At 42.4% G+C, this 24,066-nt stretch overlaps 1 protein-coding gene across 1 annotated transcript in view; it reads left to right on the top strand.

Annotated features, from left to right (window-relative positions):
* Positions 1-24,066, top strand: part of LOC140224392 (kin of IRRE-like protein 1) — a gene marked incomplete at its 3' end in the record, with an annotated part of 99,907 nt that overhangs the window by 8,872 nt on the left and 66,969 nt on the right. The window contains 1 exon segment of the mRNA XM_072299086.1: positions 14,487-14,540. Within this exon segment, the coding sequence (XP_072155187.1) occupies positions 14,492-14,540 (49 nt within the window).

Raw genomic sequence — 24,066 nt, 5'->3', positions numbered from 1 at the left:
CCACTATCGAATCCCTGCGTCTTTCATCGACGAAGATATTTACTTAGATTTAAAGTTGGAGCACTGTGTCCGGTTTTTCTGATTGGCTGGCTCCACCGTGCGTCGGGACGGCGGGTCGCAATTACGACAATAGGTGAGCGAGCTTTGTCGCATTCGGGCGAAGATCTGCAGTGCTTGAGACTGAAAAACTCTTTATCCGACCCCGCCCCTGCGCCCCGAACCTCAGAATTGGAATTTATCAAAATTCAAGCTTTCATATTACGCGAGCGTGAGAGCCCGGTCTCTCCCGGCGATATTCGAGCTTAAAAAGCTCTGTTTACAAGCTTAAAAAGCACTTCTCTTCAAAGGGAGTGCTCGTCTGCTTTTGAGCCCGCCCTCGCTGCTCGACTATCAATCTGGAATTGTTTTTTAAATCGCTCGAGCTTTCCCGGTTCGGACGCGCCATCGGTTAAATGGATGCCGGAACATTTCGGGTCTCGTAACTTTTCCGGATCTGCGGTCGCCCGAGCGCAAGCTTCCAGACGATTTTCCCGCGCTTTTCCCTGTCAGCCTCCCCAACCTCGTCGAGGTCATGTTAATCAGACTCAAATCCCTTTATCCTCGCCAGCTCGCCCGTCCTAAGCAGGAACCCCGTATGGATATTCGACTGTTGCCAACGCTGCCGTGCTAAGGCAGGGTGTCTACAAATCCGGAATTTCTGGAAAGTCCGGAAATAGTACTGATTTTTTAGGATATTCGACTGTTGGCAACGCTGCCGTGCTAAGGCAAGGTGCATCTACAAGTCCGGAATTGTCGGAAAGTCCGGAAATAGTACTGATTTTTTAAGGGTGGTCCGGAAGTACTGAAAAAGTGCGGATATTCCGCAAAAAGGTCCGGAATTTGTTTAAATTTTGTGTCATTTTTGTCGCATTTTCAAATGTTTGAAATATCTCTAATCTCACTGGAAAAAAAACACACATTGGATCTAGAGTCCAGACTCTTAAAAACATCGACAAGAAAAAGTAGTCTTGATTCAATCAGATTTCAGCTTAAATCAAGAACCAAGCCTCTTAATTTGAGCGGATTTCCTTTTGATTTAAGCTAAAATCTGATTGAATCGAGAGTCCTTTTTCTTGTCAATGTTTTCAAGAGTCTGGACTCTAGATCCAATGCGTTTTTTTTTTCCAGTGCTCGTCAAATGGAGATACTGAAAAAGTACGGAATTTTTCTGTTGGAGGAGGTACTGAATTTCTCGAGAATGCGCGGAAAAAGGACTGCAAAAGTATTTATTTTTGACCAGCCTGTTTTAGTAGACACCCTGGCTAAGGAAAAACGCTGTATGAGCCTTAAGACCAGAGGCGGATCCAGCAATTTGGCAATACTAGATTTCCTCCCTTTAAACCCATGCTCAATAATATATTCTTGTTGGAGCACCTGGCCCCTCCAAGAATCGATACATTTCCATGGGTTCAAATGAAAGAAGTCCGGTGTTGCCAAATTGCTGGATCCGCCAATGCTTCGCGCGTTGCCAAATTTTCTTCGATAAAGTGTTCATTTTGGAAGAAAGTTATGAATATTTTCTGTTGAAATTTTCAGGACGTTTCGGCGGAATTCCGTGCAAAATTATCTGCAAAATTAGAAGAAAAATATGCATAAATTTACCAGGAAATTCGACAACGTGTCAAGGTTCATACGGCGTTCTTCCATAGCACGGCAGTATAGGTATTTGACTGTCGCCCCCCCCCCCCCCCAATTTTTCCTCACACGCGCAATTTAGCTGCTGGCTTAGGAAAGGAAACGTAATAAACTCACTCTCGCCCAGGTGTCTTCAGGGTCCTAAGCATTTGTTTTCATTTGGATCCTTTCCCCCTCTCAGAGTTTCATCCGATCTTATTACACAATAGAGCCTCCGTTTACCCAGCATCACGGTTGTCTAAAATATGTCTAGTCACTCCAAAAAATTGTTCCATCCACTCCTGCTGCCTTGTTTACAACCCATGGGTGTGAAATTCTTGCAAAGGTTGTTGAATCAACATCCTTTTCGGACTTTCCTGACTCATTTTGTCGTTTCCTTAACGATGGAATGTAACTTCATCCCGAGGTCGCATAATGGCCACATACTGTCTTATTTTTTTACAGCATTATGGGCGTGTGATTTCCGTTCAAAATTTGGCTGATTTTTGCGCATTATGTTCCCGAGTAAAAATTCGTGAAATCAGTTATGAATGTGTAAAAGTGTTCCAGGGATAATACCATTTATCAGTGGAAATGTTGCAATGTTGACTGGTAGCCACGTTCATTTTGTCTAAGAAACGAAGAGTTTCGGCTTAAAAAATACGGAGTCAACAAATTATTTTCCCTCGTTTCTTCACCACTGACGCCAATTCTTTCGGTGAATTTTATAGCTGTACAGATCAATCTACAACAGTCAACTACGAATCGACGTCCTTCCATAGGAAGTTCAAAGCAGTTACTTCTTCTGCACCACATTTTCCCCCTTCGTTTTGTAATGACCCGTCGGAGGTGAAAAAAATAGGATCAATTAGTGCACAGCAACACAATGTGTGTCATAATCACACGTGAAAGAGGGGACTTTATCGGGACCCACAAATGCGGGGAAGGAATTTAATTCAGTTTTATGTCGGCTGCGAAGCTGCACCAGATGTGTAGGTATGTACGTGTTTGCCCGCCTCGACACGGCGTTTGCGTTGCATGTGTGGTGGTTCGATGTATTTAAAATGGAAGTTTTATAGTCGTGGATATCGAATTATAAACAGTGACCCAATTTCCCGGCAAGATTATACCGCGGCGCGGCGCTGTGTAGCGCTGCGAAGAATGAGGTCTGTGGAAAAACGCGCGGGGTTTTACCAACTCTGTTTACTTTTCGCTCGTTTTGATATAAGCCAGCTTAATGTAGTCGGATGAGGAGGAAATTTCGAGCGGTTCACGGGGCGATAAACGAATCCCCGGGTTATTTTTTCGACCGCCCGACAACCCTGCTCCAGTTTGTTTCTTCCGGGGTTCCGTAAAAGCCGCGAAGCAGGTATTGCAGCTTTTTCCTCAGCCAGTTAAGCGTGGTTTATGCAAGTTCTCTTTGTATAGATTTATTTACCGTGCATTTTATAGGAGCTTTTGAACGATTAGTCCCGGGACAATTTGAAGACGGAAACTATAACGAGCTCAGCGTCAGACCCATGTTTCCCTGCCGCGAACCGTGTCAGGAGTGTTTGATTTTCGCAACGACTGTCCTAATTCTGCCGGGATAGGTCTCCGGATTCCCCGCCCTCTCTTCTCTTTATCTCCAGGTCGTAAGCCTTTGTCACCCTCGTCAGCAAGTTTTTTTTTCTTTTCTCTTTTTCGCTTTCATTTTTTCCCCTTCCGGCATAATTTAACTAAACGCAATTTTCATAAAAATTTAAAAAAAATGAAGACGTGAAAGAGGAGGATTGGTGTTAAATCCAGATCACCCCGAACATTCAGCCTATTTCTTGAGGATGAACTCTCTGAAGATGAATTTCCCCTAATTGTCTTCTGATTTGTCTTCAACATTGAGCATAATTAGTGTCATAGATATGAGGCGAAAAAGGTGCGGTTTAAGGACCATTCAAGCTCGTAATTTTCCTCAGAAACGTATTTGTTACTTTCTTGAAAGTAAAAATAATAATATACTGAAGCTAACAAACGATCTGCCACATGCAAACTTGCATATTTTATTGCACTCCTATAGGCTCGTCTTTTCCTTGAAGTAATTAGAACTCGAGATTTTATTTTTCTGTAACCAATCTTGCAGAAATCAATTTCGCCTTCAACTCGATGGATGCAATTTGAGCGGCTCAAGAGTTCAAATAGTTGTATCGCGTAGTTTAGTCTACCGTGCTGACCAAAGAATAAGCGACATTCTTTGTAATCTTCTTGTTTTTCATGATCATTGCACAATCGAAATGTCAGTACACTCCCCATATAGATACTTTAAGTCGTCACCTTCCGGCCAAAGTATCACAACCGCCAGGTGCCTTTTAAAAATTTCAGCCGCCATTTCATTTTTTGCAAAGAAATTGTTCAACGGAGCTGTCAGAAAATTGCACTGAAGTTCTTTTGTACTGCCGATGAAATTCAGTGAAATTTCCAAACTGACTCAACCGACAACTTCTCCGGAAAAAAATAAAATGGTGAAAAAAAAATAAATTTTTTGAAACGTCGCATGACGCTCGTGACACTTCAGCCGGAAGGTGACGAAGTCTCCTCCCGTTGGACGGTCACAAATTAGTCGCCTTAAGGTTGGGGAAGGTCCGATGCGGTGGTTGGTGGCTCACGTGACCTGGTGAAGCAAAGAAGACAACGCTGCCGTGCTGAAGGTGCGTTGTTAAATTACTTTTGCTGCCCAACAAAAATGGCCGAATCTTAGCAGGATTGACGTCATCTCAACGACGACGTCAGCTCAATAGACGGGAGAAAATCGAGGTGTCGTTGTTAAAGTCCCGTTGGATTCTGCGGATTTGGAGGTTAAGTTTTGTTGAAATTTAAGATTTTTAACATTTAAAAATCTTATTATTATTATTTTTTTTTTTTTTATTGTATCTCAGTATTGTACATAGTTAATACATAGTTAATATGTTTAATTAAATGAGTAAAATTAAGATTAGATTAGAATAGAATTAAATCATCTACTAGTTAGTTAATAATACCTTAGTTATTAACAGAGTATTTACATGTATTATTAATTAAACATTTTGATAATAAAAGTAATTGAAATAGATTTGATTTTTTGCTATTAGAAAAATCTTATTAACACCCACATTATTACGAAATTGACGCAATAAACGATTATAAGCAATTGCAAGTCAGTCTGGTGACGAACATGTGGCGAAGAAGTGCGAAAAAATGGCGGTTATGGATGTAAACAATAACATTACAACAATCCAGCAAACTCGGCAGCGGTCCACAGCAGCCGAAAACCTCGCTGAGCTGTTGGGCAGTTTGCTGAGCAGCCATCTTGGAAAACGGGTAAATCCACCAGAATTTACCAACGCTTTCGCTGAGCTCAACGCTCAGCGGGTAATTTTCGTTGGGCAGTTGCGGACTTTAACAACGCATCTTAAGAAAGAGCACCGTATGAACATTCAAGACTTGCCAAATTTCTTCCGATAAAAGTATCATTTTTGAGGAAAGTTATGAATATTTTCTTTAGGAAATGATTCAGATCTAGCGTCGAATGAAATTATCTGAAAAATCGGAGGAAAAATATTCCCAAATTTCTCTGTTATTTCGTATTTTATCAAAGGAAATTTGGCAACGCCTGAAAGTTCATACGACGTTTTTCCTTAGGATGGCAGTTTGTCGGTGGCGCATGGCAGTGCTGCTGGCATCACCCGTCGTGGGTCGTCGTCGCCGTTTTCGTTGCATCCTTGTTCAGTTCATTAGTCAGCCCGACGCCGGTTTCCCGGGCGCTCGGAGCTTTTGTTTCCCTGTCAATTACTGCTCGACTGCACCGAGGATTGCCTCGGCCCCGGCCCCCGGCCCGGCAGGAGGAGCTCCGCAATAATGCAGAGATGACGTAATGAAGCCCCGGGAGGGACCCGGCACCGTCTTGGCACGCCATTGTTTCTTACGTGCCGAATCTGCCAGGAGGCGTGACAAAATCCACCCGCGCGAGTTGAGCCCTAATATCGCCCCCCCTCCCCCGTCCCCGCCCCCGCCCCCGCTCGCGGCAGTGTGTTGTCATGTGAGACGTTTTCAAATTTCGTTACTTCCGACTCTTAGCCGTAGTCCCACTGGAAAAAAAAACACATTGGATCTAGAGTCCAGACTCTTAAAAACATCGACAAGAAAAAATACTCATGATTCAATCAGATTTAAGCTTAAATCAAGAACCAAGCCTCTTAAGAGCGGATTTCCTTTCGATTTAAGCTTAGACCTGATTGAATAATCAAGAGTCCTTCCTCTTGTCGATGTTTTCAAGAGCCTGGACTCTGGATCCAATGTGTGTGTTTTTTTTTTTGTTTTTTTTTTCTTTTTTTGTTTTTTTTTCTTTTTCTTTTTTTTCCAGTGCTGAATTTTAATCTTTAAGGGTCTATTTTTCTGAATTTTAATCTCTTTTTGAAATGGAGAATTTGCGGGTATCTGATGCGGATTTCGAGACGTTTTCAAATTTCGTCACTTCCGACTCCTAGCCGCAGTCTGAATTTTAATCTTCAAGGGTCTGTTTTTCTGTTTGGCGAATCTCTTTTCGAAATGGAGACTTTTTGTGGGTATCTGAAATTTGATGGATTTCGAGACGTTTTCAAATTTCGTCACTTCCGACTCCTAGCCGCAGTCTGAATTTTAATCTTCAAGGGTCTGTTTTTCTGTTTGGCGAATCTCTTTTCGAAATGGAGACTTTTTGTGGGTATCTGAAATTTGATGGATTTCGAGACGTTTTCAAATTTCGTCACTTCCGACTCCTAGCTGCAGTCTGAATTTTAATCTTCAAGGGTCTATTTTTCTGTTTGGCGAATCTCTTTTCGAAATGGAGACTTTTTGTGGGTATCTGAAATTTGATGGATTTCGAGACGTTTTCACATTTTGTCGCCTCCAACTCCTAGCCGTTGTCTCAAATGTCTCACTGGAAAAAAAGACATTGGATCTAGAGTCTAGACTCTTAAAAACATCGACAAGAAGAAATACTCTTGATTCAATCAGACTTAAGCGTAAATCAAGAACCAAGCCTCTTAATTTGAGCGGATTTCCTTTTGATTTAAGCTTAAATCTGATCGAATCAAGAGTCCTTTTTCTCGTCAATGTTCTCAAAAGTCTGGACTCTAGATCCGATGTGTTTTTTTTTTCCAGTGCTGAATTTTAATCTTGAAGGGTCTATTTTTCTTAATTTTAATATCTTTTCGAAATTAAGAATTTGCGGGTATCTGAAATTTGATGGATTTCGAGACGTTTTCGAATTTGTCGCCTCCAACTCCTACCCGCAGTCTGAATTTTAATCTTTAAGGGTCTATTTTTCTGTTTGGCGAATTTCTTTTCGAAATGGAGACTTTGTGGCTATCTGAAATTTGATGGATTTCGGGCGGATTCAAATTTCGTCGCCTCCAACTCCTAGCCGCAGTCTAAGGATTTCAATCTTTGAGGGGCTTTTTTTCTGTTTTAGTTACGATCTCTTTAAAAATGGAGACTTGCGAGTTTCTGAACTTTGATGAATTTCGTGTTACGTGGATTCTGGACGGGGTACGGCATTCTTCAAGGGGAGGCACATCTAGGTACCTTTTCGCTCACAAAACAGACCTCTCGCATAACAGACCTTTGAACGAAAAAAAGCAATTACGATTGAAACTTGAAAGAGAATACTGAAATTAAATCATTCCGAGCTAGGGGTTAAGTTTTCCGGGAAATTCGAGGATTGCGAACGGGAATTCCTGGGGCCGGCCGTTACATGGCAGCTCTTCGAAGTGCACTTGCGTATTGTAAGAATGCGTATGTATGTGTTTGATTTCCTGGTAAAGTTTGCCGGGAAAGTATATTACAGCCGGGACAGGGGTGCAACAAGTTTTCATGTTTCCCATTTTAAAACCCCCTTTCTCCAGAAATATTCAAAGCTAAGATATATAACCCTTTTTCCCCTTTATTACCCTCAAATTGCCGTAATTTTGCGTAGAGCTTTTAAATTTTACTGTAATTATCCGCTAAAGCACGCTAATTTTACCACAATGATACGTTGAACGTGCAGAGTCTACCGCGATTTTGGAAGAAAAGCGCGATTGTTATGATATTATGGGCTAGTCTTCTCACTTTCCACAGCCTTTCCGTTTTTTTCAATCGGCAAGTATCCGTACTACTGAAATGGGAATTTCTGGAAGAGTTCCTTCCTAGATCCTATATTCGAGCACTGTATACCTACACGGAGAAAAAAACTTCGTGCGTGGGACCCGAAGTTTAGGTCATATGGATCTCGGAAGTTTTCGGATTGAGCATCTGAACACTTAAGGTCTAGCTGCCGAAGTTCAGGTCAGACATCTGAAACTTCAGTTCCTACATCTGAAGTACTTCAGATGTGAGAACTGAAGTTTCAGATGTGTGATCCAAACCTCGACAGGTGGCATTAAGTGTTCAGATGCTCAATCTGAAAACTTCAGAGATCCATATGACCTAAACTTCGGGTCCCACGCACTAGGTTTCTCTCTCCGTGTAACAACAGGTTATGGGTACGGTACCTCCAGTGTCATTTCCTGATTTTATCACAGTATAAATTTTGTGTGTCACGGTCCTCTCATCGAAACGCGGGTTTTATTCGAAAAGCGGCAACACGGCATCAAATTGGAGAGCATGCCGCATGTATTCGCGCAAAACGTATTTTGGCAACGTATTCCGTTCGCGCCCGAGGCAGGCGGTTCCCCAGCTCGGCTGAAAATTAAGTGCGATGCGTCTTCGCTGCAGTCGAGTACGATTTTCAGTCATCCAACGGGCGGCCGGGACAGGGGCAGCGGGGTGGGGGGTGGAGAAAGGGTGCCTGGAATCGTAATTTAAGTCATCCGCCCGCCGGAATCTTCGCCCTTCGCCGCGGTGGCGCTCCCACGCGGTGGCGTGCAGGAGCCTTAATTTATCTCGCGCCCGGGGGAGAGGGCCAGGGGGGACGGCAATTCGATGCTGTATGGTGCCCCGTTGTTTCAAATTTGCATTTGCCACGCGTTTTAGTTTAGGAACCAGTGCCCCCCCCCCCCCTCCGCCGGCGCCGGGACTCGAGCACCGCCTCGCTACATAACTCATTCGGCGATGATAAGGTTACGGCGCAGGTAAAAGCCTCATGTAAAATGGAGGACTGACAGGAGGCTTTGACAAAATGGGCTAAACGGTGGCGCAGAAATGCATAATTTTTGGTCAAGTCAGACTTCAGAATTCAGACATCACCTGCGTACTATTTTTGGCACATACGTGCATCCTTGAACACATAGTTGTGTTTATTCATCATTAAATTTCTTTTTAAGATTGATATGCTCAAAATGCAACGATTTCTTACATTGCTTTGTAATTTAAGTATATTTATTTTCAAACGTATTGTGGGTGCGAAGTTGGCCCGCGTTCCAACGGAAATAGACCAAAACACGACTCTTTCTTAAAAATATTTGCAGAAACTTCATGAAGATGTGCTGATTCTTAGTGTTTTTTCTTGACGATGCAATAGAGCAGGAACGCGAAACATACTGCACCGATTGCATTTTTAAAACTGTATTGAGATGTTAAGACGGCTTGACTTGACATACTTTGAGGTAGGTGCGTAATTGCGTATGTACCCCGAGATGCGTAATTGCGTATGTACCCCGAGATGCGTCAAAATGATGGACTGGTTTCTTTTTCATTACATATTACATAATAATATATTTATTTTTGTAGTGGAAATTCATTTTAATACCTTACAAAAACAATGTTGGGCCCTAAAAGCTCCATGGCCTAAACCTCAAAATTACAGACTTGTCTTTCCCCTCCCCATGGACCACATTTTTCAATAAGGAACTACTGCTTCTAGATCATTTCAGGAACAACATAAATGACATGGGTTTCCCTATGCAGAAAGACGCTTTCATAGAAGAGCCACAGACATTGGTTCTTCATTGCAGAACGTAATCGAAGTTAAGAGGCTGCCCAAAGAACTACTACGAATACGTCTCCAACTTTCACACCACTCGAGCGCGAGTACGGGACGTCCGGCTGCGTGCGCTACCCGCCGGAGCTCTCGGCGACCGGCGGGGACACTGGAGCCGGTGGCCGGTCGGTGGCGTCTCAACTGTCATCCGCGGAATGACGAGCGGCGTCTTCCCGGCGTCCGTCCCTGCGCGCCAGACGCGAACCCGACGACGAGCAACGGTCCGGCCGGCCGTGAGTACGCTCGACCAGAGTCCGGCCTCGACCGCGGTCGTCGATAATTAAACCGGAAAATGTTGCCTTTGCGCTGCCGGCCGCGACCGCCGCGCCGCCGAGAGGCCCCTGCCCGGACTCCGCGGCGCGACGCACTCCGCGCTGTTGTGGATCCGCGTAAATTCGCCACTTTTCCACGTGGTGGGGGGATCCTCAAAGGGGAGATTCGGCAACGCTGGTCGCGTCCTCCGGGCTTCGGAATACTTGGCCGTTGAGCCCGGTTGAAACTTGCCAAGTTCACGTCAGCTCATGGCCGTTTTTTTCCGATTTCTTGTCAATTTTACCAATTTTATGATCGTATTTTATGTCTCCCTAAATTTCCTTTCTTGGGGAGATGAGCCTGTCTGATTGTCAATGGTACACAAAAGTTGGCAACGTAGGAAAAAGTTGTACTGAACATTTTTATTCATTTTTTTGCGTTCTTTTCAAAAACGTACATGGCTCTTAGTTTGAATTGATTTCTGCCTGTGTAAAATTGAAAAAAAAAAACCTAAAAATGGCAACAATAGGCCATAAGGCCCCTTTAAATTTATCGGAGACCTTTAAAAAGGCCAGAAACGGAAAGTACGCAAAATAATACGTAGGTCTCATCTGCTCAAAAAGTGATAACAGTCGAAAAAGTCGACGGAAATAACTATTTTTCGATGCCAAGATTCTGGGTTTGAGGCGTTGTTGCACCTTTGCATGGGCTCCGTTCGGTAATATATTTGGCATAAAGTCTACCTAGGACTAGTACTTTGAAAATATGAAACATTCAGCAAAATCCAGGTGGGGCCGGAAAAGGCCCGAAACGATACTCCACCTTTTGTTCTAAACTTTAAACATTCTTTTTTCAAAACTTTCTGCTGCCATACTCCGTTTTATCGACGCTGTCAGCTTTGCTTAGATCTTTTATTAATTTATAAAAATAAGTAACCCAGAATCTGCGAAAATATCCGCTAGAAAATAGCATACGCTCGGAAAAAGAAGACTCCTTACCATTAAAATGTTCATTGTAGATTCCGGGCTCTACCGAATTTTCTAGTCGTGATTACGATGTTACTTTCGCGGTAACAGTTATTCTCTCGGTCCTTCTGACACTCCTGACCGGGACGGCCTTGTTACTGGAACCAAAATAATTATTTACCGCACAAGCAACATGTAGGTTAGATTTTTTCATAATATATGCGCACTTAAAACCTATGATCGCCCAAATTTTTTTCCACTAAGTCCATACGTTTCCGTTTGAAAAATCCCTGAAAACTTCAGCAGGCTGAGCTTTGAAAGTGACCAGAGTGTGGACAGGAAAGACAACGTTGGACAGCGGAGCGCGGCGAACTAGTCCTATCGTACCTCGGCTAACAGAACGGCCTTACAACACATCAAGATGAGCCCGGAGGAATATTGAATTGTAAGGACGACAGGGTTCATCTGAAAATAAGGTTACGCCCTTTTGCCAGGAAGACGACGCAATAACTCCCGGAGTCCGCGTTCCACGTTCCGGCAAAAAGATGCAGTTCCGTATACACTCCGGACTCCGTACACTCCGCAGACCGTAGACCTGTTATTAATGAATAATCAGAATAATTCAAAGCATAACTACCAACGACAAGTCACTCTTAACTCACCCCCTCCCGTCCTTGTCCTCTTGTCCGCCACAACTGTCACATCCCCCTTCCTCCCCGTCCCTTTCATCCTCCTTCAGCCCTGAATTATTTCTGAGGAACATTTCCCTTCCTTAGCTTGCCTGCGTTCTGAGCTAAGGCAAAACGGGTTCAAAGAGCTGAAAATAAAAAAAAAATGTGCGAATGCAAACACGTAATCCGAGAAAATGTCCATTCGGTGTATGAAAAATAGGTGGAAGTTACCTGCATCTACAGAGAGAAAATTGAACACTATGCCTGGCTATGTATATCAATAGATTTAAGTCTGGCTATGAACTAACTAACTAACTATATCAATAGATTTAATACCTATCTTGGGACTATTTCTACATCCGGTAAACTCATGTAAGGTACTCTTTTGACACTCATAGGAGTGTCCCTACACGAGAGTTAAAAAATTGAAGACATTTATGATCGCACTGGAAAAAAAAGACATTGGATCTAGAGTCCGGACTCTTGAAAACATTGACTAGAAAAAATAATCTTGATTCAATCAGATTTTTGCTTAAATCAAAAGGAAATCCGCTCAAATTAAGAGGCTTGGTTCTTGATTTAAGCAAAACTCCGATTGAATCAAGAGTATTTTTTCTTTTCGATGTTTTTAAGAGTCTGGACTCTAGATCCAATGTGTTTTTTTTTTCCAGTGCGGTTACATATCTCGCATGTTGTCCCAATGAAAAGTTGTACTTATATTTTCAAAGCGTGCAGCCAATATCACCATTTATTTATTTTTCGAACATTTTTTCCTACTCGTGTTATCGAGGAGCAGAGCCGCATTAACAGGAGCCAGCTGTTTGCGTCCATTAATTTTTGACTCATGACTCACTATGCGAGAGGCGAGACCCTCTATAACACACGAGTTCTCTCTCTAAATATGAGTTCCATGCTTACAGCAGAACTAATGAACAGGATTTAATATTTCGTCCACCTTCTAAAGTTACGTGACTTTGGTGCACCTTTTTGGATTGTTAATGCAGCGGTGAGCACTGAGCACTTCGATTTTATTTTAACTTTTGTTAAAAAAGAGGGTATATCTTTCGAACATCTGGTGTTGCGCTTTGAAAAGCTATCATTCGTGCGTTCTATCCAGGAATTTTTTGAGGATTTACGATCACATTTTCTCTGAGTTACCGTGTCAACTTCGCTTCGCTGGCATAGCAGAGGCTTTTAACTGTTCTTTTTTCATTATTTCTCCTTCTTGTGATGTTTCATGTAACATTTTTTGAATTCGAAATGAGTTGCAGAGCCAACCCTGCGGAAACCAGTTGAAATATGTTCCTTCCTTTTCATATAAGTAGCGTGCCTATGAAATATGCAATTAAGTAGGAAAATTTGACCGATTTATGCAGAAAAAAACTGACGGCCAGACTTCTACTTCGGGCAAAACATTGCACTTTCTGTGCGGCTCTTAACTTTGAAACGCACGTGGGAGAGAAAGGCTTTGAATGTTGACATCTTAAGTCAAAGCCGGCTACTCATTCCTGTTCCTGTTCGAGTCTGGAAAGGAAAATATGTCTATGCGCATGCGCACAGATGAAAACAATTATTAAAAACAGAGAAAGCGTGAAAAAGTGGTCATCTTTAGGTCGTTCCTTACAATTTGTACAAGATCATTTTTTAATTAAAGCAGATTTCCTCACGGTCAAATATCACAATTCGACTTCAAAGCCCTCTCTTTATGTAAACTTTCAACTTTAACCCCTTTTTATTCTAAGAACGAAGCTCAGTTGTGAGTCAAACACCTGTTCTCTCGTCCTGTGAGAGGAGGTTCTCCATCAGCACCAACCAAGCCGAAGTTCTCGATAACTTTGCTTATCAAATTGTTAAAGACTCCAGTAATCAAGTGTAAACAAGATGTTCATCTGATAAACCGAAAGTGAAGCATAACTCCTTTAGTATGAGGCGGGAATCCTGATGTATTCACCATTGAAAACAAATAAGCCATAAATTAGTCGTATCCATCCATGTATAAAAAACCGATGTTTCTCGTGCCTTATAAATCACGCCGTGATTGGGGGACATTTCGTCGCTCCTCTGACGTAAGGGCATATCTCCATTTCCACTTGACCCCTGGGTTACATTCAAATTCATGCTTTCGGGGACTCATGCAGAAATCGAGTTACGCTCTTACGTCAGAGGAGCGACGATTTCCTCGTGCTCCTTCCCCGAAACGTATTGACGTATCCGGCGTACTGACTCTCAAAATAGACCTATTAGCTCAATTTTTCCCCTTGGGGTCGCTGTAGTAATCAATGTGAAACTTCGTACCCTCTCGAAGTTGGCAGATCAAAATAGAGCTTTTTGTTGAAAGTCATAGCTTTCTATTATGAACTTAATGGGTGCTTCAAAAATTACAATTACCTTGGAATCTTGTGTCGCTCTTAGAACGTTTTTCCCGGCCCTGCACTCAGACTTTTGTCGTGAATTATTTTAAGACAAATAAAACATCCATGGGCAAAATTGTACGCATAGGTGATGGCAAGCTTACCGATTTCCTCGAGGATGATATTTGTATACCTCCAAGTAGTCTGGTCTCAAGTACGGTGAAAGTTTATTAGTAATTTCTTTCAGCTCAGCATGTAAGAGGCTTGTCTTAATACCTAAGGATGTTTGATATTGAAAAACTCATACGAAAAATCTTATGGAGGGCATTAGTAAGAAATCTTTATTTGTGTAATTCATGAATTTATAATCATTATCAGTATAACAGTCAGTGCGTCGAAATCGTTACAAGTCGCAAAAATATCAATCGATATTTTTTGCGGAAGGATTACTTTACACCATACACGTCAATAGTTTTAACTTAAAATGAATATCTGAAGCTAAAATAACTACGTAAATAATTGTGCTTCAGCAGCCTTGAAAAGATCCCATCCATTCGTTTGTTGATTATTGTAATAAGATGATTACATTTTCTAGGTTTCATATTTATTCCACTCGTGTTTAAATAATTGTTTTCCATTTTTGCAGGTAAGATGAAAGCGGTTTGCTTTCTCGTGGTCTCCTTCATGGCATTTGTACAATGTAAGTACTCTTTATTTTTATATAATGGTGGTTGGGTTTGATTAGTGTCCCACTCGCCGCAGTTTAAATGATTTAAATTGTACCTCAAAAAGACTTTCCCTCATTATAAATTTTCGTACGAGACGTTTCTGCCCATAAACCAGCCATTTTTTTTAATAAATAAGAAGTATCCCTTTTTTAACCGTGAGAAAGTGAAACTCGATTCGTAAAAGGTTGAAACTACGAGTCACTGGTTATCTGAAGAAACGGTAAAAGTTACGTGGTTGCTTTAGTTTTTCAATCGGAAAGCTCTAAATCTATTACAGAATTGAAAATACCCCCTGAGGCAAAAAATTCAGTCAGCTGAACCTCATACTCAGTCCAAATGACCCGCTAAAACTTTTTTTGAAAGTTTTGAAAGAAGTCACGTGTCATGTAAGCTGCGCAGTTTAGTTTCAGAAACCGAGATTTTTGGTATCTATAAGCGTATAAAGCTATGTCACGTGGACAAGCTCTTTCGTGGGACCTTATGCACTGAATTTAGCTCACGAAATCAAGGCTGTTTTCTCACTCCTCTTCCCTTTATGTCGGTGGCGACAACTTGCCAACTTTTCCCCGAAGAGCCGATCCCCCCGGCACGGGCGAGAACTGATGAATAGGTAGGTGTCCCAAAAAAAGTTGGCGGTCGGAACCCTTCTGAAATGTCTCCCTCGAAATGTGATTAAGGTCAGTAACTTATTTACCTAAATAAATCGCTTTTAGGAAGAGGGGATTACTTGTAGGCTCGGCTCAATCAATAACTGTCAAGTCCTTCGTAGCGGTGCCTTTGGGAGTTTTTTCTCACTTTAAATTTCATTGTCCTTTTAAGGAATAATCTAGTGAGGTACATTTTCGCTAAATTGAGAATTATTTAGAGAAAAGTATCACTTATAATACTTTCGCTCGGCAGGTCAGCTGAACTCACCCAATCACTCACTTTATATCGAGGAAAAAGGTAGATAAAAAAAGTCAAACTAGAGCTGAATTTTTCAGATTCAAGAGATTCGTAGATTTCGCTCGGAGGGTTGGGTACGTTCTACGCTCATTGAAGCTCAAAGAATATTGGCTGCACTCAATGGATCAGTTGCGCTAGTGACACAATCGTGTGTTGATGTTCGATTCTTGTAGATTAGTTTAAATAAGATTTTTCCAAACAGCAACTTTCTACGCTGAAAATTGACCGAGATATCGCGCTTTGAAACGTCGAGTTTCTGACGTCATCCGCCGCGGTAGAGACACCCTTGGTTTCTTCCACCTTGCTTTCATCCGACATTCACGTTGGGTGGCCAGTGCAATAATGTATGTATGTTAATTTGACTGATGAAAGTAAGATGAAAGAAACCAAGAGTGTCACTACCGCGATGGATGACGTCAAAAACCCGACTTTTCAAAGAAAGATTTCTCGTTCAATATTGAATGTATAAATAGTTGCTGTATGGACAGATCTTATTATTTTTAGCGAACCTAAAAGAATTCATCATGAAGATACAATTCCACGATCAGCGCGACTGACTCATTCCGATATACCCAGATTTTCACACACATCGGTTTTTTATTCTTCCCTCCTTCCTCCGGAGTCTTTTAATTCCTCACCCTTCAGCCGAAACGCTCGGGAGCCAGGTTGTAAAGTTCGCCTTTTCCGGTGGAAAATGAAGAAAAATATGTCCTAAAAAGTCCGAAAAAATGGGGGCCACGCTGGAGCGGGGTCGGGAGGTCGTAACCCTCAGTGAAATGTGAGAGCGATTCGGTACCTCTCTCCAGTTGCCAGAGCGAATCACCGAATCTCACGATCCAACACGGTCGTCCCGCACTGCTGCGCTAAGGAAAAACGGCGTACGGACATTCAAGAGTTGCCAAATTTCCTCTCTGAAAATTGTCATTTTTGAAGAAAGTTATGAATATTTTTCCCTGAAATTTTCAGAAACATTAGGGGAGATTGCCAACTAATTTATCCGAAAAATTGGAGGAAAAATACTTACAAATTTTCCCGAAAATTCGAGATTTAACGAAGGAAATTCGGCGACGCCTAAAGGTTCGTACGGCGTTTTTCCTTAGCCCGGCAGCGTACTCCCGTCCCGGTCGTCATATTTCCACCCTCTACGGCAACCGGCAACACATCCCTCCCCGAAAGTGGATGATGAGGGACTCGCGGGGTCGCGGGGCACTTTAACGCCTCGCCCTCGGAACGATTAGAAGTGATTAGGAAGTAAGCTATGAACTGTCTGCCCCAGGCGGAGCGCGGAGGCGCGGGGGGGGGGGGGTGAGGGGCGAATCCGAAAAAGTTTTGATATCGTTAAGTAGTCTCATCCGCGGGTAACGATTTCCCGATCCCCCGCCCTCCGTCCAAGGGCATGCCCCTCGGAGGTGAAAAGCCTCCCTAATAAAACTTAAGATTGTTATGGTCCACAAAACTGGAGGAACCTTATCCTCGTACCTCCCGCTTTTAATGGCACCGGTATCTCATAAATGCCTGAAAGATTGTTTCTCGTCCTGGACGCTCCTCTTGTTTTCATACGCATCAAATCCCCCTTAAGACGGAGTCTTATATGTCTTTATTACTTCGGACCGTTCCGTTTTATATCTTATTTTTTTACCTTAGGGAAATATATCCAACTTGGTACCTCCCTCTTCCGTGTTCTGCTTGAGTTTTCTCGGAGCACCCACCAATCGGAAGTCAATATTTTATAATTGTACTTTTTTAACATATTCTCTGAATTTTGAATATTATATAGACACAAATCCTATGTCAGTATGACATCTTGCACTGCGAAAAAACTTCGGTCATATGAACCAAATGCACGATGTTCCATATCGGCCTTATTGTTCGTTTCATGGAACCGCTCGCTCGGTTCCGGGAACCGTATACTTGGTTCGTGCAACCAAGCATGCAAACCGAACAAAACCAACGAAAACACTCGGTCGCATGAACCGAACAATACGGTTCCCAGAACCGAGGAAGCGGTCGCGTGAACCAAATAATATGGCCGATATTGAACATCGTACATTCAGTTCATAATATGACCGAACTTTTATCCTCGATGTAAGCGCCAAGTACCTCGTCCGTAATTTTAATTGATCGTGAGAGGACGGCTTTTAAATCATCCAAACCGGCGACCTATCAACAAGGAACAAAAACGAATACGAAAAATAAACCCCGGGCCCATCCACTTATTCGCAGATGAGATCCCGTTCATTTCCTTGTCGAAGTTTAAATGCCCATGTAGTCACACGGGAGCTGTCAATGGACCACTGACAAGGCACGAATTTCAGCAGTCTGATACATGTCTCGTAACTAAAATTTCACGTAGAACACGACGCGCACAACGAAAATTACCGAATTCAACTCCTTCCAAAGATATTTAACGATTCTTGATACGTGAATTCAAACCACCCGCTCATGAAAACTCAATTCTCTACGTGATTCACATCACGCGCTGAATGTTATTATGACAGTCTCTGCTGTATAAAAATCTGGCAACCTCAATCTTGACGCTTTGGCTCAGCTATAGCAAATTGCCTATAGTTTGAACAACACATGGTGGGAAATGAACATTGCTCGATTGAGAAGCTCGCTGAAAACGTTGTAGTGCGCGATTTGACTTACGTAGAGCTTTGAGTTTCTTGTGAGCGGGCAGTTCAAATTCCTCGTAACCAATGTGAAATAAAAACGTTGATATCTTCGTTAGGAGTTGGTTTCAGTAATTTTTGTTGTGTGAATTGTGTTCTACGTGAAATTCTGGTTAAGAAACATGAATCAGATTGCTTAAATTTGTACCTTGTCAAGTGGTCCATTCAGGGCTGGATTTGCATTTTTAGCGCCCTAGGCTAAACTTAGGGTAGCGCCCTTAAAAGTAGGCGCTCTCGTGGGGGGGGGGGGGGGGGGGGTCCCAGACGCCCCTTTCCTCCAAATCAGAAGGAGGATGTTAGGTGTCAGGAAAATGTTCAAATTCACCTTTAAAAAAACACGATTTTAAACAGTTTTGAGGTACGTTTACGTTTGAAAGTTGGTTTTGAAAAATAAAAAGTAACAAAAGACTCGTTAAATTAAAAAAAAAATTCTCAAAAATATTGCGCCCCTCAGAATGTTGCGCCCTAGGCTACAGCCTATGTAGCCTATTGGTAAATCCGGCCCAGGGTCCATTGTTTCTCAAAGAGGCACAACCCGAGAAGTTTCGCGGCCGCGAAAGCCAATCATCAAAGAGTGCCTACATCGCGAACTTCCGATCGTAGCAACTACAGATCCCACTAGGCAACACCCACGCGAAATTGTAAATCAAGTTACGTGTCGAAGCTCTCCCTCCTGGATGCCGCTCGGCGCCTCGCTAATATGAATACCTAAGGGACAAACCCCCTTCCATCCTCGTCCCGAAGGGGGAAGGGAGCCGTATCGGAACTTGAGTCGCGGGGGTGGCTTTGGTCAAGGCGCCCCGCTTTTCGGCCGACGGGAGAGGAATATTTTCCGAGGTGAGGAAGGAGGAATTAAGTTTTCCGGGCACGAAAAGAATCAAATAGGCGTGTACAGAACCATTAGACCAGCTCAGTTGGCGTCTCAGTCCTCCCCTCCCCCTATCGCCCTCACTAAGTTTCTTCCCTTTGCTAGTTTTCACGCTTTTGACGCACTTTTGTGTTGAACGTGATATTGCCGGAACGAACAAGACGCTTTGTTTGGATTATCTCACATCTCTCGAAGCAAATTTTTGAAGTCTGATTGCCTTTATAATATCCTCTCCCCTCTCCCTATCTGCAGTTCCCAGCGTGGAGTTGATACTAACTCCAGTGATCAGGTAGGAGGTCTTCGTAAATCATCGCTATCTGAGGATGATTTCAGCAATCTGTATTCTTATTTTTCGTTGGTCCAGGGGCATGATGATCGATAATTCTTTTCTCTCTCACGTAAATAATTTTTCTGGAACGTCTTTTCCCCCCTTTTTTTCTTCTTCTTCTTCGCTGCAGAACTTGAAAATCTCCGTGCTAGCCGAATCATTTAGTTATTTACATTTCAAGAGACTTTGCGCTCAAAAAATTCGTAAAAACCATTTTCATGAGAAAGCATGCGAATAAACATTGAAAAGTCAACAGCTCCTTAGTCCAGAAGTATTTCCACAGAAACGGACCATTATTGAAGTATGCGATAGATCGCGATACTTTTACGTGGATCAAACGGGTGAACCATAGATGTATGGGGTAGGAAGAAGATCGGAAGAAGCGATCACGGAGAAAAATCTATGGTTTTATAAACCAATTAGTGGTTCATACTTGACACCACTATTAGTCGTTAATGAACTAACGATTCTCGGTCTGTGAAGTATACTAAGGTATAATATGTGTATACTATCACTGAGGCATTATGTGCTATTATTTAAAAATTCAAGGTTTCCTGGTCCCCGACGTAAATAGCCTGATTGCTGATCGTCGTAAATTAAGTAACTAACTAACTATTATATGTTGCCTTTCATACTATCAGTGATGTTCCTTATGGACCACTAATTGGTTTAAAAGCTTTAGCTTTTTCTCAATGTGCTGACGCATTGAATCGCTTGAAAACATTGAAAAGTCATGTAGCTTTACTTCCAAAACCCTGTGAAGTCAGGAAATTTTCCAACTCAAGGATACTTGGATTGCATTTTGCAAAAAGGAACCACTAGCATTGCAATGATGCTAAGATTGTGCAACTTCATCCTTTGCAATAAAATTGCAGAAATCGTGAAAAACTATGAAATTTACATGGTAATTTTTGTCTTAAATTCACAGTTTTTAGCGAGTAAAATAGAAACTATTAATGGATAATCGGGTTTTTCCTCCAAGACAAAAGAAGTTGCACAATCTTAGCAGCATTGCAATGCTAGTGGTTCCTTTTTACAAAATGCAATCCACTTGTCACCCTGTCATATATAGTCATGCGTTTTTTCTTATTTTTGTTCTTACCTTTGTTTCTCTCTGGATCGGACCATCAGGTCTCCCTGCTTTCCTCATTTTCCTTCGAGGAAATAAATTCTTTTCGGCGGGGGCCTAGTTTGACACCGTCGCAAGTGTGAGGCAAACCTCGGTGTCTCCGCACACCGTTCTCGCGTTTTTAATATGCAGAATATGGCTCGGCTGCCGCGCTCTAATAGCTTGATTTATCGCGGTTTCGGGACCACTCTCAACCCCCCGCCCCCTCCCCGCGCCCTCCTCCCGCACTTTTACACACATTGCTACTCCTGCCCCTTTTTTTTTACGAACTTATCACGAGGAAAAAATGAGAGAGAAATGAGGATATACAGATTCCTTCGGAGGAGAGAAACTGTTAGACTCGTTCTGAATAAATTGATTCCGTTGTCGATTTTTTTCGCCTTCCTTTAATATGAAAAAAGAACTCCGAACTATGTTTTTTCGGCTGTTCTCTCGAGTTGATGTTGGCCCCCCTCCCTCTCCCGGGGGGGGGGGGGGGGGGGGGGAGTCGCTCCGGTGTTTCGGCGGAGAAGCTCGTGACCAAGAGATCAAATTGAAACTTAAGTCTGTCCCTGGTTGCCGGGATGTCGGGCAGCGGCTTAATCGATGAGCACCTCTGCAAAAGCTGTACCTTAGTCGGACGTTCAAATATTTATTCTAAGTAAATGGAGCCGCGTTGGACGCTAACTAGTATCGTAAATACGTCTAGTTTTAACGCTGAAATATCCAATTGGACGGATTAAACCAGAATCACCCTCATCGCATTTCACGTTATCAGGGTGTCTATATTGGACTAGTTATTATTAAAATTGATAGACAAAGCTATAGGAAAAGAAGATGAAGAGAAAATGGAATGATCCTATCGGTGGAAGCGGACAAAGGACGTAAGTAATAGACTAACCAAAGGCAACCCACGACAGAGTCGACAGACCCCTATAAATACACCGAAAAAAATAATATGCTGTTTTAGCATCTAGGATGTCAAAAATGTGTCTGGTGATCCCAAGATGCTGCCTTTACTGCCCCCGCAGTTGAATTTGTATCCACAGGATGTAAAATTAACTGCGGGGGCTGTAAAGGCAGCATCTTGGGATCACCAGACACATTTTTGACATCCTAGATGCTAAAACAGCATATTATTTTTTTCGGTGTAGTCCTTAGTCTATAACAACCATCTATTTTGAGAATGATCGCTTCATTTCCCCCTTGCCTCCTTTGTCTATCGTTTTTTTTCTATGAGTTTTAATGATCAACCAGCAGGTCTAGAAAACCTAGGAAACTGGGAATCGTCAGGAAATACTATGTGATCAGAAAACTCAGGGAAAAGTCAAGGAATTCCATGAAAAAGGCCGGGACTTTCAAAATTTTAGACTTGAAGTCTGAAAAAAATTATCAGTGCTGTCCACAATATTCCCCGCCATCTTCACAACTATGGCATGGAAGGTGCACTAATCTCTTAACGCTTTTTAGTAGCCATAGCTACATGCCTATAATGTTGGTTTCTCGTCATAACTTACCAGATCTCATTTACAGCCAGGTCATGCCATCTTTTTCGTTGTTGTTGCAAACCTTCGAATCCAGGAAAATATTAATGATTAATTTTTTTTAGTGTTCCTCAAATTGTTGCAACCTGACAACCAAACCTACTCCAAAGCCCACGCATTTTTACATTCTGGAGAGATGGAATAAATAAACCAAGAAAAGATCGTTATCTGGGAAGATTTATTTCGGTGGGATTCGAGACACCGGGGCCGCGAACGGGGCATCTTATTTTTGGGTGAGGTTGTCATATTGTGCAAAACGTGCCTAGAATTCGCCCTTGGCTCTGAGCCTTGAATGTCAATTTTAGAGGGTACGGCAAGTCCATTTTCAGCACTGTTGCTGGTTTACTGATAAAATTCGCGTGTATTCAGTTACTTTTGGTCAGAAAAGCTGGCTTTACCTTGCCAAGTTCGGCAACATGTTCGGGACCCACGAAGGTGTGCGGAATGGCCGGGCGGGATGACTGTAGTTCCGTGCTGAGGAAGAACGTCTTATGAGCTTTCCGATGTTGCCAAATTTGTTTTGATGAAATACCAATTTTTACTGAAACTTATGAATATTTTTTCTCCAATTTTCCGGAGAATTTTATACGCAATTTGATATGAATTGTCCGAAAATTTCATTGAAAAATATTCATAACTGTCCTCAAAAATAATAATTTTAGCGAGGGAATTTTGGCAACGTCCTAATGTTCGTACACTGTTCCTTCTCAGTAGAGCAGCGATTCCAGACGGGCTTTTCGTTCGGGACCAACAATGCTGCCATATCGACCATAAAAACTGGGGATTTTTGTGGAAGGACCCTCGGCCGATTCCTTAATCCGACAACTGGAGGGATCCATTGCGTCATCGTTAAGCACAGAATTTAAATTCATTGACTCACCTGCCGGCCGCGTTGAGTCATGGTGTCCTCTCTTTTTCCGAATCCCCGAATTACAAGCCTTGACCCTCGTTTCCTGGAATGGGGCTCCTCTCCTGCTTAGTATGTGCACGCACGGCTGAGCACCCTCGTTTTTAAGATCGTAAAATCTAGATCATCTGACTCATTCACCGACGGACTTTTGTGATATCACTTACCCATTGCGCCATCCTTAAGCCGTCTTCCTGTAGAGCTCTCGAAGTAGTGAGTCCTTGGTGGTGAACTGCTTATCTAACCGGCAGAACTTCTAAGATACATATTTAGCTACTAAGATTCTAATTTTTTCTTATTCGTTTCTTTAATTTGATATCCATTTATTGCAAAGGTCTGAGCCACTTAAAAAATGAAAATGGAAAAATTGTCGGTTTTGGTCGAGATTAAGTTCAGTAGGTGGCGTAAATTCGCTTAGCGTCGCGACCGCTTGCCTACGTCTCTTTTAGCGTTATTCGCACTAAAATATTAATTTTTTTATATTTTTGACATCAAAATCCGGTTTACTCTCAAACATCACATCAACCTTTTACTCTCAAGGAGTATACCTTTGCAAACAAGAAAAATATTCACATGTTCAATTGATGAGAGTATAAATCGTGTAGCACAGGACGTCAGAATATTCAAGAAGAAAGTCCAGAATCGTTATAATTCAGCTGAAATGAGAAAAGAGAAATCAAATACGTTTTGCGAAATGAAGTAGAGAGAGACAATGATGATGAAAAAAATGATGAGAGTGAAGTCAAGTCAAAGATACCCGATGAATTGATCGACGAGTTTCCAAGTCAAGCTCTTTTTTCTCAATCAAGCTTAATTTAAGCACGAATCTTTCGGCAGCAGATTACTCCAGCGAAAACTGCTTAAAAACAAAAATCTCGCGGTCGAAAATACTCATCGCGGTAATATCCTCTCTTGATTTTGTTTTCGACGTTTCACGTCGGTGCGGAACTTTTTCCGAAGAGGAGAAAATCCGCTTCCGGGCGGGTCACAGAGCGGCGTGCACTCAGGTTTTGTAGCTTTCAGATAAGAGCAAGGCTACTTACAGTTTCGTCGTTCGCCTGCTCCGCCCGGAAAGAAATCGGAGACTTTGAAGGGAGCTGGCTAAGAACAAAGTTGGAGGAAAAGT

Source organism: Bemisia tabaci, chromosome 4, assembly GCF_918797505.1.
Source record: "Bemisia tabaci chromosome 4, PGI_BMITA_v3".
Lineage (NCBI taxonomy): Eukaryota > Metazoa > Arthropoda > Insecta > Hemiptera > Aleyrodidae > Bemisia > Bemisia tabaci.
The sequence above is the reverse complement of the archived record's forward strand: the minus strand, read 5'-3'. Positions and strand labels throughout refer to the sequence as shown.